At 47.6% G+C, this 17,162-nt stretch overlaps 1 protein-coding gene across 1 annotated transcript in view; it reads left to right on the plus strand.

Annotated features, from left to right (window-relative positions):
* The window catches only part of LOC146007411 (uncharacterized), a 215,611-nt gene that overhangs the window by 169,286 nt on the left and 29,163 nt on the right, over nucleotides 1-17,162 (plus strand). Inside the window, exons 3-7 of the mRNA XM_083145762.1 lie at nucleotides 2,310-2,388; nucleotides 3,956-4,053; nucleotides 4,172-4,472; nucleotides 8,743-10,216; nucleotides 15,583-15,688. Coding sequence (XP_083001888.1) covers nucleotides 2,310-2,388; nucleotides 3,956-4,053; nucleotides 4,172-4,472; nucleotides 8,743-10,216; nucleotides 15,583-15,688 — 2,058 coding nt within the window. The remainder of the gene's footprint in view (nucleotides 1-2,309; nucleotides 2,389-3,955; nucleotides 4,054-4,171; nucleotides 4,473-8,742; nucleotides 10,217-15,582; nucleotides 15,689-17,162) is intronic.

Raw genomic sequence — 17,162 nt, forward strand, 5'->3', positions numbered from 1 at the left:
TTGTTATACAGGGGGAGCAGCCTGTGGTGTCCTGTTATTATTATTATTATACAGGGAAGCAGCCTGTGGTGTCCTGTTATTATTATACAGGGGGAGCAGCCTGTGGTGTCCTGTTATTATTATACAGGGGGAGCAGTCTGTGGTGTCCTGCTATTATTATTATTATACAGGGGGAGCAGCCTGTGGTGTCCTGTTATTATACAGGAGATGCAGCCTGTGGTGTCCTGTTATTTATTATTATTATACAGGTGGAGCAGCCTTTGGTGTCCTATTATTATTATTCAGGGGGAGAAGCCGGTGGTGTCTTTTTATTATTATTGTACAGGGGGAGCAGCCTGTAGTGTCCTGTTATTATTATACAGGGAGAGCAGCCTGTTGTGTCCTTTTATTATTATTATTATTATTATTATTATTATACAGAGGGAGCAGCCTGTGGTGTCCTATTACTATACAGGGGGAGCAGCCTGGAGTGTCCTAGTATTATTATGATTATACAGGAGGAGCAGATTGTGGTGCACTGTTATTATTGTTATACAGGGGGAGCAGCCTGTGGTGTCCTGTGTTTATTATTATACAGGAGGAGCAGCCTGTAGTGTATTATTATTATTTTATAGGGGGAGAAGCCTGTGGTGTCCTATTATTTTTATAGAGGGGGAGCAGCCTGTGGTGTCCTGTTATTATTATACAGGGGAGCAGCCTGTAGTGTACTGTTATTAATATTGTTATACAGGGGGAGCAGCCTGTGGTGTCCTATTATTATTATACAGGGGGAGAAACCTGTGGTGTCCTGTTATTATTATTATACAGGGGGAGCAGCCTGTGGTGTCCTGTTATTATTATACAGGGGGAGCAGCCTGTGGTGTCCTGTTATTATTATTATACAGGGGGAGCAGCCTGTGGTGTCCTGTTATTAATATTGTTATACAGGGGGAGCAGCCTGTGGTGTCCTGTTATTATTATTATACAGGGAAGCAGCCTGTGGTGTCCTGTTATTATTAAGGGGGAGCAGCCTGTGGTGTCCTGTTATTATTATACAGGGGGAGCAGCCTGTGGTGTCCTGTTATTATTATTATACAGGGGGAGCAGCCTGTGGTGTCCTGTTATTATACAGGAGATGCAGCCTGTGGTGTCCTGTTATTTATTATTATACAGGTGGAGCAGCCTTTGGTGTCCTATTATTATTATACAGGGGGAGAAGCCGGTGGTGTCTTTTTATTATTATTGTACAGGGGGAGCAGCCTGTAGTGTCCTGTTATTATTATACAGGGAGAGCAGCCTGTTGTGTCCTTTTATTATTATTATTATTATTATACAGAGGGAGCAGCCTGTGGTGTCCTGGTATTATACAGGATAGCAGCCTGTGGTGTCCTGTTATTATTATAGAGGGGAGCAGTCTGTGGTGTCCTGTGACCGGAGAGGTGACTGCTGGGAATGGGGCATTATACAGTAATACCGGGGGATGTGACCGGAGAGGTGACTGCTGGGAATGGGACGTTATACAGTAACACCGGGGGATGTGACCGGAGAGGTGTCTGCTGGGAATGGGACGTTATACAGTAACACCGGGGGATGTGACCGGAGAGGTGACTGCTGGGAATGGGACGTTATACAGTAACACCGGGGGATGTGACCGGAGAGGTGACTGCTGGGAATGGGACGTTATACAGTAACACCGGGGGATGTGACCGGAGAGGTGACTGCTGGGAATGGGACGTTATACAGTAACACCGGGGATGTGACCGGAGAGGTGACTGCTGGGAAGGGGACGTTATACAGTAACACCGGGGGATGTGACCGGAGAGGTGACTGCTGGGAATGGGACGTTATACAGTAACACCGGGGGATGTGACTGGAGAGGTGTCTGCTGGGAATGGGACGTTATACAGTAACACCGGGGATGTGACCGGAGAGGTGACTGCTGGGAATGGGACGTTATACAGTAACACCGGGAGATGTGACCGGAGACGTGACTGCTGGGAATGGGACGTTATACAGTAACACCGGGGGATGTGACCGGAGAGGTGACTGCTGGGAATGGGACGTTATACAGTAACACCGGGGGATGTGACCGGAGAGGTGTCTGCTGGGAATGGGACGTTATACAGTAACACCGGGCATGTGACCAGAGAGGTGACTGCTGGGAATGGGACGTTATACAGTTACACTGGGGGATGTGACCGGAGAGGTGACTGCTGGGAATGGGACGTTATACAGTAACACCGGGGGATGTGTCTGGGTGATGACTGTATCACTGTGTATGTCAGGTGCCTATAAGGTGTCAGGATGTCACTGTCTATCTCTCCATGCAGGAGGGGGAGTATATAGAGGAATACAGGGGTCTGTACAAGGACGTGATGATGGAGAATCACCGGCCCCTCACATCACTGGGTAAGAGGAAACATTTATTGTACAGGGGAGAGCAGGTATGGGGGTCCCCTATATACACCCAGCATCTGATAATCACATATATACAATGTACTCAGTCACTGCGTGTCTCCTACAGATGGGGCCAGTAACAGGAATACCCCAGAGAGATGTCCCCGTCCTCTGTATTCCCAGGATAATCACATATATACAATGTCCTCAGTCACTGTGTGTCTCCTACAGATGGGCCCAGTAACAGGAATACCCCAGAGAGATGTCCCCGTCCTCTGTATTCCCAGGATAATCCCATATATACTGTGTCCTCAGTCACTGCGTGTCTCCTACAGATGGGGCCAGTAACAGGAATACCCCAGAGAGATGTCCCCGTCCTCTGTATTCCCAGGATAATCACATATATACCATGTCCTCAGTCACTGCGTGTCTCCTACAGATGGGCCCAGTAACAGGAATACCCCAGAGAGATGTCCCCGTCCTCTGTATTCCCAGGATAATCACATATATACCATGTCCTCAGTCACTGTGTGTCTACTACAGATGGGCCCAGTAACAGGAATACCCCAGAGAGATGTCCCCGTCCTCTGTATTCCCAGGATAATCACATATATACCATGTCCTCAGTCACTGTGTGTCTACTACAGATGGGCCAGTAACAGGAATACCCCAGAGAGATGTCCCCGTCCTCTGTATTCCCAGGATAATCACATATATACCATGTCCTCAGTCACTGTGTGTCTCCTACAGATGGGCCAGTAACAGGAATACCCCAGAGAGATGTCCCCGTCCTCTGTATTCCCAGGATAATCACATATATACCATGTCCTCAGTCACTGTGTGTCTCCTACAGATGGGCCCAGTAACAGGAATACCCCAGAGAGATGTCCCCGTCCTCTGTATTCCCAGGATAATCACATATATACCATGTCCTCAGTCACTGCGTGTCTCCTACAGATGGGCCCAGTAACAGGAATACCCCAGAGAGATGTCCCCATCCTCTGTATTCCCAGGATAATCACATATATACAATGTCCTCAGTCACTGTGTGTCTCCTACAGATGGGCCCAGTAACAGGAATACCCCAGAGAGATGTCCCCGTCCTCTGTATTCCCAGGATAATCACATATATACCATGTCCTCAGTCACTGTGTGTCTCCTACAGATGGGGCCAGTAACAGGAATACCCCAGAGAGATGTCCCCGTCCTCTGTATTCCCAGGATAATCACATATATACCATGTCCTCAGTCACTGCGTGTCTCCTACAGATGGGGCCAGTAACAGGAATACCCCAGAGATGTCCCCGTCCTCTGTATTCCCGGGATAATCCCATATATACAATGTCCTCAGTCACTGCGTGTCTCCTACAGATGAGCCCAGTAACAGGAATACCCCAGAGAGATGTCTCCGTCCTCTGTATTTCCAGGATAATCACATATATACCATGTCCTCAGTCACTGTGTGTCTCCTACAGATGGGGCCAGTAACAGGAATACCCCAGAGAGATGTCCCCGTCCTCTGTATTTCCAGGATAATCACATATATACCATGTCCTCAGTCACTGTGTGTCTCCTACAGATGGGCCCAGTAACAGGAATACCCCAGAGAGATGTCCCCGTCCTCTGTATTCCCAGGATTGTACAGAGGAGAATCACAGGACCCCAAAGGAGCATCAGGTAGGTGGGATTTAGGGTCTCCCAATATACCACAGTGACTGTCACAATATGATCTATACAGAAGCTGTGTGTCTTATACACTGATATTATACTGTGTAATGTTATTGTCTTAATTTAGGTTGAATCCCTGACTTTTATCAAGATAGAAGATACAGAGGGAGAAGAGACGTATGTGACTGATATGAAGGCAGATGGTACAGAGGGAGAAGAAGAGACGTATGTGACTGATATGAAGGCAGAAGATACAGAGGGAGAAGAAGAGACGTATGTGACTGATATGAAGGCAGAAGATACAGAGGGAGAAGAAGAGACGTATGTGACTGATATGAAGGCAGAAGGTACAGAGGGAGAAGAAGAGACATACTTGAGGGGTGGTCAGAGGTGTAAGGAGGAGGAAATCCATCCAGATATCAGCATAGGTAAGTAAATCACGATTATAATATTATTCTACAACTTTCTCTGTCTGTAGAAACTAATGAGTTAAAAGGATAAACCCAGTGCGAGAGTCACTCTCTGGTGTATATCATACATCAGGAGCCATCAGCTCCTATTATACTCCTGCTCTCCCCCTCACATCATGTCACTGTGTGTTACCATCCCAGAGATCTGACCAGTCTCCTCCCCGCACTCTCTGGTGTATCTCATACATCAGGAGCCATCAGCCCCTATTATACTCCTGCTCTCCCCTCACATCATGTCACTGTGTGTTACCATCCCAGAGATCTGACCAGTCTCCTCCCCGCACTCTCTGGTATACCTCATACATCAGGAGCCATCAGCCCCTATTATACTCCTGCTCTCCCCCTCACATCATGTCACTTTGTGTTACCAGCCCAGAGATCTGACCAGTCTCCTCCCCGCACTCTCTGGTGTATCTCAAACATCAGCAGCCATCAGCCCCTATTATACTCCTGCTCTCCCCTCACATCATGTCACTTTGTGTTACCAGCCCAGAGATCTGACCAGTCTCCTCCCCGCACTCTCTGGTGTATCTCAAACATCAGCAGCCATCAGCCCCTATTATACTCCTGCTCTCCCCTCACATCATGTCACTTTGTGTTACCAGCCCAGAGATCTGACCAGTCTCCTCCCCGCACTCTCTGGTGTATCTCATACATCAGCAGCCATCAGCCGATATTATACTCCTGCTCTCCCCCTCACATCATGTCACTGTGTGTTACCAGCCCAGAGATCTGACCAGTCTCCTCCCCGCACTCTCTGGGGCATCTCATACATCAGGAGCCATCAGCCCCTATTATACTCCTGCTCTCCCCCTCACATCATGTCACTGTGTGTTACCAGCCCAGAGATCTGACCAGTCTCCTCCCCGCACTCTCTGGTGTATCTCATACATCAGCAGCCATCAGCCCCTATTATACTCCTGCTCTCCCCTCACATCATGTCACTTTGTGTTACCAGCCCAGAGATCTGACCAGTCTCCTCCCCGCACTCTCTGGTGTATCTCATACATCAGCAGCCATCAGCCCCTATTATACTCCTGCTCTCCCCTCACATCATGTCACTTTGTGTTACCAGCCCAGAGATCTGACCAGTCTCCTCCCCGCACTCTCTGGTGTATCTCATACATCAGGAGCCATCAGTTCCTATTATACTCCTGCTCTCCCCTCACATCATGTCACTGTGTGTTACCAGCCCAGAGATCTGACCAGTCTCCTCCCCGCACTTTCTGGTGTATCTCATACATCAGCAGCCATCAGCCCCTATTATACTCCTGCTCTCCCCCTCACATCATGTCACTGTGTGTTACCAGCCCAGAGATCTGACCAGTCTCCTCCCTGCACTCTCTGGTGTATCTCATACATCAGGAGCCATCAGCCCCTATTATACTCCTGCTCCCTCCCTCACATCATGCCACTGTGTGTTACCAGCCCAGAGATCTGACCAGTCTCCTCCACACACTCTCTGGTGTATCTCATACATCAGCAGCCATCAGCCCCTATTATAGTCCTGCTCTCCCCCTCACATCGTGTCACTGTGTGTTACCAGCCCAGAGATCTGACCAGTCTCCTCCCTGCACTCTCTGGTGTATCTCATACATCAGGTGCCATCAGCCCCTATTATACTCCTGCTCTCCCCTCACATCATGTCACTGTGTGTTACCAGCCCAGAGATCTGACCAGTCTCCTCCACACACTCTCTGGTGTATCTCATACATCAGGAGCCATCAGCCCCTATTATACTCCTGCTCTCCCCCTCACATCATGTTACTGTGTGTTACCAGCCCAGAGATCTGACCAGTCTCCTCCCCGCACTCTCTGGTGTATCTCATACATCAGGAGCCATCAGCCCCTATTATACTCCTGCTCTCCCCCTCACATCATGTTACTGTGTGTTACCAGCCCAGAGATCTGACCAGTCTCCTCCCCACACTCTCTGGTGTATATCATACATCAGGAGCCATCAGCCCCTATTATAGTCCTGCTCTCCCCCTCACATCATGTCACTGTGTGTTACCAGCCCAGAGATCTGACCAGTCTCCTCCCCGCACTCTCTGGTGTATCTCATACATCAGGAGCCATCAGCCGCTATTATACTCCTGCGCTCCCCTCACATCATGTCACTGTGTGTTACCAGCCCAGAGATCTGACCAGTCTCCTCCCCGCACTCTCTGGTGTATCTCATACATCAGGAGCCATCAGCCCCTATTATACTCCTGCTCTCCCCCTCACATCATGTCACTGTGTGTTACCAGCCCAGAGATCTGACCAGTTTCCTCCCTACACTCTCTGGTGTATCTCATACATCAGGAGCCATCAGCCCCTATTATACTCCTGCTCTCCCTCTCACATCATGTCACTGTGTGTTACCAGCCCAGAGATCTGACCAGTCTCCTCCCCACACTCTCTGGTGTATCTCATACATCAGGAGCCATCAGCCCCTATTATACTCCTGCTCTCCCTCACATCATGTCACTGTGTGTTACCAGCCCAGAGATCTGACCAGTCTCCTCCCCGCACTCTCTGGTGTATCTCATACATCAGCAGCCATCAGCCCCTATTATACACCTACTCTCCCCTTCACATCATGTCACTGTGTGTTACCAGCCCAGAGATCTGACCAGTCTCCTCCCCGCACTCTCTGGTGTATCTCATACATCAGGAGCCATCAGCCCCTATTATACTCCTGCTCTCCCCCTCACATCATGTCACTGTGTGTTACCTGCCCAGAGATCTGACCAGTCTCCTCCCCGCACTCTCTGGTGTATCTCATACATCAGGAGCCATCAGCCCCTATTATACTCCTGCTCTCCCCTCACATCATGTCACTGTGTTACCAGAGATGGTATTACAGGCTGAGAATTGGGGAAGGATCCTGTGGCTGAGTAGATAAGTGCTGAACACAGCACTGGGTGTAGTATAGAGATGGGGTAGATTTCTGCAGGACTCAGAGAGGATCAGGAACAATTAGCAGGAAGCTCAGGAGACAGAGAACAGCTTCTGACATAGGGACCAGGAGATACTAGAAGACCCGTTGTACTGACAATGAGCAGGTGGCAGGGAATGGGTTAAGTAGGGTTCTCTGCTACAGGATTGGACACTGAAGTCATGTGAGGAGTATAGTCGCTATGAATGGCTGTAATAAAGTCATCTGATCTCAGGAAAGATGAGAGCTCTCCTAATACGGTCACTCACGCCTAGTTTTCCTAGAATGCCTGGGTTTTCTTAGCGCTGCCACTGAATGGCTGGTTACCACCGCCAGGCCTGTACTTCCTGCTAATCAGCTTGCGATCGGCCAGCGGTCAACTATAAGTCCTAAGATTTCATGGCAGCATGGCATCGCGCATGGGTGCTACGGGCTGCACGCATTCGCAGTGTATGGGTAATCGCTAACGTGCCATTAGGTCTGAATTACCCCATGTCTGTATATGAGATATACAGAACAAAAGACTAGCGCTATAGTAAGTAACAAATAAATGTTATCTTGTCATTAAGGATCTTTATTCTTTGTATCGGATCCCTCCTGTTGTCAAAAGGAAACTGACTTACAATTCATTTCAATCAGGTGTACCCGCAGCAGTTTCTTTAAGACACTTCAGATTTGCAGGAAGTAAACTTACATGAGATTTCATTCACGCGTTCACATCAGAGGTTGCTTTGTCCATAGATGACGGAGGACACCAGATGACAGATAAAACGATTTATTAAACAGCGATCCCAGAATCCAATAAAAGACAATAAGTAACTAAAAGGTGAGCGGAGCAGGTAGGTAGATCTCCGGCGGCTTTATCCTCAGTCCTCGGTGCGCTGCAGACAACGCCGGGAGGGAGAGGAGAAGTCAGTGTAGCGCCGCTGTGATCCGTCCCGATGCTGCTTGTGGGATGCGGCCCGATCAACGCGTTTCGGATAATGAGTATATCCTTTTTCAAGATGTGCCGCCATAGGTGCAGGAGGTGCTTTTAAGGACAACCTGCTCCATCATGTGATATTCAGCCGGCCAATAATAATTGAACCTATGTCCGGCTTCAATATTTCGGCTACATACTGAACTGTCTGGCAAGATTTAAAGTGCAAGGGCTATCACAGTATAAGGACACAAAGGACAACCAATCAGATTCTACCTGTTGTCCTTTAGAAGGTGCTAGATAGACATTTCACCATAGTCTGTATTGAGAAATGAAACTTATTGTGGGAAAACATTTCTATTTCCATATATGTATGTTATTCCCAGGAGATGGATGTAACAGCCGGAATGTCTCAGAGGATCATCTCGTTTTATCTCCAGATGGTGAAATAGAAGAAAGAAATGTGAGGCGAGATTCTCCAGAAGAAATCCCTCTTACCCCAGTTATACTCCCAGCACATCACCATGGACATGTGTTACCTGCTTCCACTGATCATGGGGAATATTCTCCTGATATCTCTGATATTGTATCTGCTGTAATACTATCTCCCTGTACCATAGATGGGAAATGTTTTACAGAGAACACAGAGCTTATTAACCGTCAACCTGTTAAGGCAGATGGGAGGACATTTCCATGTCCTCAGTGCGGGAAATGTTTTAAACATAAATCAGCTGTTGCTATTCATGAGATAAGTCATACAGGTGAGAAACCATTTCCATGTTCTGAGTGTGGGAAATGTTTTACACAGAAGTCAGTTCTTGTGAGACATCAGAGAAGTCACACAGTTGAGAAGCCATTGACATGTTCTGATTGTGGGAAATGTTTTGCTTCCAAATCAAAACTTGTTACGCATCAGAGAAGTCACACAGGTGAGAAAACATTTCCATGTCCTGAGTGTGGGAAATGTTTTAAATACAAATCAGCTGTTGCTGTTCATCAGACAATTCACACTGGTGAGAAGCCATTTGCATGTTCTGAGTGTGGGAAATGTTTTAAACAGAAATCCGTTCTTATTAGACATCAGAGAAAACACACAGGAGAAAAACCATTTTCGTGCTCTGAGTGTGGGAAATGTTTTACAATGAAATCATCTCTTGTTACGCATCAGAGAAGTCACACGGGTGAGAAGCCATATTCATGCTTTCAGTGTGGGAAATGGTTTATACAGAAAGCAGGTCTTGTTGCACACGAAAGAAGTCACACAGGTGAGAAGCCATTTCCATGTTCTGAATGTGGGAAATGTTTTACACAGAAGTCAGTTCTTGTCAGACATCAGATAACTCACACAGGTGAGAAGCCGTTTCCATGTTCTGAGTGCGGGAAATTTTTTGGCCTAAAATCAAAACTTCTTGCGCATCAGAGAACTCACACAGGTGTGAAACCATTTCCATGTCCTGAGTGTGGCAAATGTTTTAAAAACAAAGCTGATGTTGGTTTACATCAGACAAGTCACACAGATGAGAAGCCATTTCCATGTTCTGAGTGTGGAAAATGTTTTAAACAGAAATCAGTTCTTGTCAGACATCAAAGAAAACACACAGGAGAGAAACAGTTTCCGTGCTCTGAGTGTGGGAAATGTTTTACAGTGAAATCATCTTTTGTTATACATCAGAGAAGTCACACAGGGGAGAGGCCATATTCATGCTATCCATGTGGGAAATGGTTTACACAGAAATCGGGTCTTGTTGCACATGAGAGAAGTCATACAGGTGAGAAGCCATTTCCATGTTCTGAGTGTGGGAAATGTTTTACACAGAAATCACATCTTGTAAGACATTTGAGAAGTCACACAGGTGAGAAGCTATTTCCATGATTTGAGTGTGGGAAATATTTTACACTTAAATCAAGTTGTGTCACATCCGATACACACACAGGTGAGAGGTCCTTTCCATGCTGTGTGTGGGAAATATTTTACAGTGAAATCCAATCATCAGAGAAGTTACACAGGTGAGAAGACATTTTCATGTCCTGAGTAAGTTGAGTTATTCAGGTTGTACTGTGTGTGTTTGCAGGTGAGAATATTATATATAAAAAAAATAAACAACAGTAAGTGTATTCCCTCTGTTAAAGTCAATTTATTTACCTATTTATTTTAATATTATAATGTTTGTTCGGTTTGCTTAGGGTGCATGCATATCCCTAATTACAATGGATTTGTTAAAACCAAATGTTTGGGGGGCATCCTTTAACATAAGTGTCAAAAGCAAAAAAAAATTTACATAGGTATTTTACTATTTATTGCTTATGGTTTCACTTATAAATGTGTGGCCAGATGTAATCGCCTCTGAGTTCAGCAGCCGTACTGAATGCCGGACAAACTTGGGAGTTTTTTTTTTTTAAAGGGGCAATCGTTTACAAGGCAAGACCATCATTATGGGTGTGTCCAAGGGGTTCTGCACAGTATCCCGACATTTTAACCTTACAAATAGCACTTACCCTACCAACCCTAAGCTGCTGGTAAGTGTGAGAACAGCAATGCACTTTACCAAGAGGGACTCTACAGTCTATTGAGGCTGCTGTCTGTATATACAGCCAGTGGCGTAACTTCCTAATTTTTGCCCCCCCCCCCGCCGCAGATTTTTCGGCACCCACCTCCCCTCCTCTCCCCTCCCCTCGGCGTACCTGACCGGCCGCATCTGCGGTCACGGTCCCGTCTCTCCCGGCGCCGGCTCCTGCTGCTATAATGAAAACGGACTCTTAGAAAATGCCTGCCCCCATACTGCAGACAGAAAACTGTCTGCAGTATGGGATCAGCCATTTTCTAAGTGTCCGTTTTCAATATAGCAGCAGGAGCCGGCGCCGGCAGAGACGGGACCGTGACGGCAGGGCACCAAATAGCAGCGGGTAGCTATAGCCCCGCAGACCCCTGGCACCCACATGTTCTCTGCGCCTCCCCGCCACCGCAGGGGCTGCGGAGCTATAGCTACGCCACTGTATACAGCCCAAAGGAAAACAGTCTGAGAGGGACTGGGCAGTCTAGTGAGGCTAGAGACTGCCCTGAATACAGTGTCCAGGTGATGCTGAGGTAGCCAGAGGCTATCATTGTGTACCTAATTCACATACATGGCTCATACGTGGTATATGTCATATCTAAGGTAACTTTGGGTTCCCAGAAGGGACTCTGTGGTGGAAGTTTGATGTAAGAAGCTTGGAGGCTTTAGATCAGGGGTCTTCAACCCATGGCCCGCGGGCCACAAGTGGCTGGCCTGCCTGTAAATGCCATTTAAAAAAAAACAACCCTGTAAGTGCCGTTTAAAAAAGCCAAAACCTTCCACGCTCATCCCTTTACATGGGGGACGCGGCGGAGGAGGACGTGCAGTGGCTGGGGTGGACGGGACATGCACATTGTGGATTTCCTGAAGCTGCGCACACGTCCCGCCCGCGCCCTTTCAGAGAAGACAGCCGCGCGAGTGACAACCGGCTCCAGACCTCTGACGCTGCGCACCCGTCCCTGCCTGCCTCCTTCTCATTGAAGACAGCCGCCGCCAGCAGGAGCAGCCCTCTGAAAGGGAAATACGGAGATTAAGGCAGGTTTCTTAAGGGGAGGGGGGAGGTGAGCTGCCTGCCTGCAATGCGGTGCTGACTGGGGGGTGAGATGGCTGCAATGCGGTGCTGACTGGGGGGGTGAGCTGGCTGCAATGCTGTGCTGACTTTCGGGGGGGGGGGGGGTAAGCTGGCTGCAATGTTGTGCTGAATATTGGGGAAGGGGAGCGTCTGGCTGTGCAGTGCTGACTATGGGGAGGGGGGCTGGCAGTGCTGTGCTGATTATCAATGGGGGGGCTGTACGGAGATGCCTATGTTTGGGGGGGAGGGAGCTGTGCTGTCTATCTATGAAGGGCTGTGCTTTATGGGGGCTGTGCTGGCTATCTAGAACTACCCCTTTCTGACCAGTGACACTACTGGTGGCATTTTATGAGGGACACTACTGGTGGCATTTTATGAGGGACACTACTGGTGGCATTTTATAAGGGACACTACTGGTGGCATTTTATGAGAGGCACTGCTGCGGGCATCATATGTATAAGCAGGAGTATTGGGGGCATTTTAGTGCAATGGGCATCATGGTGTGTGGCATAATGTGTAATGGGCATTCTGGTGTGTGGCACAATGCATAATGGGCATTACAGATAAACAGTGTATATTGATTTAAGTAGCCTGTCATTGCTTGGGCTTGATTTGTGAGGAGTACTAGGCCACTGTGTGGGCCTTCATGTTTATATGTCACTGTGCGACCTTCAGCCAACTTAATCGTGGAAGGACAACAACCATTCCTGCGGTACCTAATGTCTGGTCATGCAGGTTGCAAAAGTGAGGTGTCAGGTAATGGTTTTCCTGCTAGTTCACACGCTTATAATTAGACCACACCCCTTTTGGGGAGCACGCGCCTACGGTGCACACAATTTCTTCAATATAATATTATGTATGGGGGAGCTGCATTTTTTTTTTTTTTGCACTGGGACCCTAATTGTCCAGAAATAGCCCTGCTGATGATTATATATTGGGGGCAGGGTTTATGTGTATGGGCAGCTGTGCCAACTATGTATGCCGGGGCTGTGATGTCTATCTATGAAAGGCTGTGCTAAATACCACAGTAGAGATTAGTGGCCCTCGGGCTTCGTTTAATTTTTTAATGTGGCCCACACTGTCGGAAAGGTTGAAGACCCCTGCTTTAGATAATTCGATAATTGTTTCCTAGCACGGCGCCCATCGCATGCCTTAATTAGTGGTATGCGATGGGACCCGTTTTCTGGGTCCTAAGAGCCGCACTGTACAATTTTAATATTGCGTTGCATCGCATGCCATTACAATGGCATGCAATGCGATTTCTAATTGTACAGGCACCCTGATGGGTGATTACTATGTTAAATGCACCCCCATTGTTTATGCCACCCCCACTATCAACGCCAACCCAAAGCGTGGCGAGTGGCGGCGGTACGCGTCCTCCGACCTTTTCATACCCCCACTATTGAGTTGATTTTATATAGGGTGGCGAGCCCGAAGCGTGGTGAGCGCAGTGAGCCCCACGAGGGGACGCGGAATACATGTGAAGTTATCCGCGTCCCCTCGTGTGGCTCGCTGCGCTCGCCACACTATATACAATCAACTCCACACCGACGTGGATAGTGGGGGTATGAAAAGGTCGGAGGACGCGTACCGCCGCCCCTCGCAGGCTCGCTGCGCTCGCCACTCTTCGGGTTGGCGTTCATAGTGGCGGTGGTGTTAACAATGGGGGTGCATATAACATAGTAATTACCCATCAGGGTGCATGTACAATTAAAAAATCTTTTTCATCGCATCGCATGCGATGCGATCAAAACGATGGCATAAGACTAAAATCGTTGGCGCCGTGCTAGGAAACAAGTACCGATAATTCCTGTGCGTGGAAGGTAGTGGTCAATACAAGTAGTTGACTAAGATCCAAACCAGAGTTGCGTCGTCTAATCAAGTTAATGGGTCTTCACCAGGGACTTCAGTCGTGTCCCTCTGGCTGGGTCTACTGGTACTACCCAGGTGAGGAGACCGGGGTAAGGAGATATACAGTTGCAAGAACATTGATGCGAATCCTTTGGATTTACCTGGATTTCTGCATAAATTGGTCTCACAATGTGTTCTGACCTTCACAACAATAGACAAACACAGTCTGTTTAAACTAATGCCATACAAACAAGTATATGTTCTCCTGTTTTATATGTAAACATTCACAGTGCAGGGACAAAGTATGTAAACCCTTGGATTTAATAACTAGTTGACCCTCCATTGGGAGCAATAACAACCGAACATTTCCTATTGTTGCATATCAGACCCGGTCAGGATGAATTTTGGACCATTCCTCTTTGCAAAACTATTTCAGTTCAGCAACATTCTTGGGATGTCTCCTATGAATCGCTCTCTTGAGGTCAGGCCGCAGCATCTCAATCGGGCTGAGGTCAGGACTGGGCCTCTCCAGAAGGCGTATTTTCTTCTGTTGAAGCCATTCTGTTGTTGATCTACTTCTGTGCTTTGGGTCGTTGTCCCGTTGCATCACCCGTCTTCTGTTGAGCTTCATTTGTTAGACAAATGGCCTTAAGTTCTCCTGCAAAATGTCTTGATAGACTTGGCAATACGTTTTTCTGTCGATGATAGCAATCTGTCCGTGCCCTGATGTCTAAGCAGCCCAAACCATAATGCCCCTCCACCATACTTCACAGTAGGAATGAGGTTTTGATGTTGGTGTGCTTTGCCTTTTTTCTCCACACACACAGGCCCTTATTCTAGTTGAATCGGACGGATGCGTATTTCGGACAGGAACCGAGTGTTCTTAGCCCCGCCTACCGTACGGATCGCTCATACCGTCCGAATGCGGTAAGACGCCGACCGAACGGACCGCGAGTGGATGTTTCATGTGAACACCTCCCCCATCTGTGGGAACCTCCCCCATCCTCCGATGGTCGCCGACCATCGAATGCTGGACCGAGTGCTCAGGCAGCACCGAGTGCTCCAGACCACTCGGACATTTCTCCGCGTGAAAGCAGGGATATGGGCGGGCAGCTGGCATTCGGCTATGTCAGCTGTCCGCCCCCCCACACGTGCGTCACGGCCGCATTACCATACGTACGGCCAGTGTTTTCATTGGAACGCCCATGAAATGCGGGGCGTATGCATATGGTAATGAGCCCAAATAGCCCTTCATGCCCCTCTCCACCCTCTGCTCCGATGGCTCCGTACGATCATTTTCTGCACGGAACTCACGCCGTGTTCGTACGTGTGAGGCATTCGCACATGCGCAGATACGCCTCCGCACATGCGCAAACACCAAACATCATCCGTCCGCATTCGGAGCCATCCGACTCAATCAGAATAAGGGCCATAGTGTTGTGTGTTCTTTCCAAATAACTCAACTTTGGTTTCATCCGTCCACATAATATTTTGCCAGTAGTGCTGTGGAACATCCAGGTGCTCTTTGCAAACTTCAAACGTGCAGCAATGTTTTTTTGTGGACAGCAGTGGCTTCCTCCGTGGTGTCCTCCCATCAACTCCATTCTTGTTTAGTGTTTTACGTATCATAGATTCATCCACCGAGATGTTAGCATGTCCCAGATATTTCAGTAAGTCTTTAGCTGACACTCTAGGATTCTTCTTCACCTCATTGAGCATTCTGCGCTGTGCTCTTGCTGTCATCTTTACAGGACGGCCACTCCTAGGGAGAGTAGCAACGGTGCTGAACTTTCTCCATTTATAGACCATTTGTTTTACCGTGGACTGATGAACATCAAGGCTTTTAGAGATACTTTTGTAACACTTTCCAGCTTTATGCAAATTAACGATTCTTAATCGTAGGTCTTCTGAGGGCTGTTTTGTGCGAGGCATGGTTCACATCAGGCAATGCTTCATGAGAATAGCAAACTCCAAAACTGGTGTGTGTTTTTTATAGGGCAGGGCAGATTTAGCCAACACCAACAATCTCGTCTCATTGGCTGATTCCAATTAGCTCTTGGAGAAGTCATTAGCTTAGGGGCTTACATACTTTGTCCACCCTCCACTGTGAATGTTTACATGGTGTGTTCAATAAAAACATGAGAACATATCATTGTTTGTGTGGTATAAGGTTAACAGAGAAGGAAAGAGAAGATGTGTCGTGGTGTGGTGCACCAAAGTAAGAAATCAGACATAAAATATAACTTTTATTTATATATTTTTAAAGCGAGTAATATTAAAAGGAAAACACATCATGAACAAACAAGTGAATTTGTGCGTGTTTTAAAACCACACGTGCGGGCGGGTCGTGTGTGCTTTATTGCTTGTCTTTATATAGGTACCACTCTATCAGCTATTGCACTAAGGCCCTTATCCTAGTTGACTCGGACGGATGCATATTTTCGGAAGGCCACCGATTGTTCTTAGCCCCGTCTACCGTACGGATTGCTCATGCCGTCCGAATGCGGTAAGACGCCGAGCGAACGGACCACAAGTGGATGTTTAATGTGAACAACTCCCCCATCTGCGGGGCGTACGCATATGGCAATGAGCCCAAGCAGCCCTTCACGCCCCTCTCCACCCCCTGTTCGGATTGTTCAGACCGATCGGTTTCTGTACGGAATGAACGCCGTATTCGGACGTGCACGGCGTTCGCACATGCGCAGAAACGCCTGTGCACATGTGCAAACACAAAACATTGGCCGTCCGACCGAATACGCAGCTGTCCGACTCAATCAGAATAAGGGCCCAAGTGTGATAAGGATCCGCAATGAAATCTACAGAAACCCTTGTTTGCAGAGCACAGTTATAGCTGCTTTACACAGGGATGGTCTTTATACAGCTGTAACAATTTATAATGAGAAATCCAGTACTGTGTCTACAGGGGGATGAAATGATGTCTCCTTAGAATTGAGACAAGATTGAAACAGAGACTTTTTAGATCTTATTGCAGTAATCGTTTGATCTTTGTAATAGGTTGATGTATCCAATTTACTCCGTTTCACTTTCAATTATAACATTGTGTGTGCCCCTTGTACATACATATGAATCACTTTGTGGCGGTCAAATCAATTGCCAAGTGGCATCAATTTGTATGACTATTGGCTGCAGCACATATCAGTCGCGTGTATAGCACAGAAACGTGCGTTCCTATAGAACGTGGATTACAGTATAATAACTGTGCTTCAGCTGATCATCCGCATAGGAGCAAATACGGTCTATTACGTATACGGACTAAAAGTGCTGCTGTGATGCTGCACAATAAGCAGATTGCTGTTCCTTTGCTGCACTT

Source organism: Crinia signifera, chromosome 6, assembly GCF_055691185.1.
Source record: "Crinia signifera chromosome 6, ASM5569118v1, whole genome shotgun sequence".
In the NCBI taxonomy this organism is placed as follows: Eukaryota; Metazoa; Chordata; class Amphibia; order Anura; family Myobatrachidae; genus Crinia; species Crinia signifera.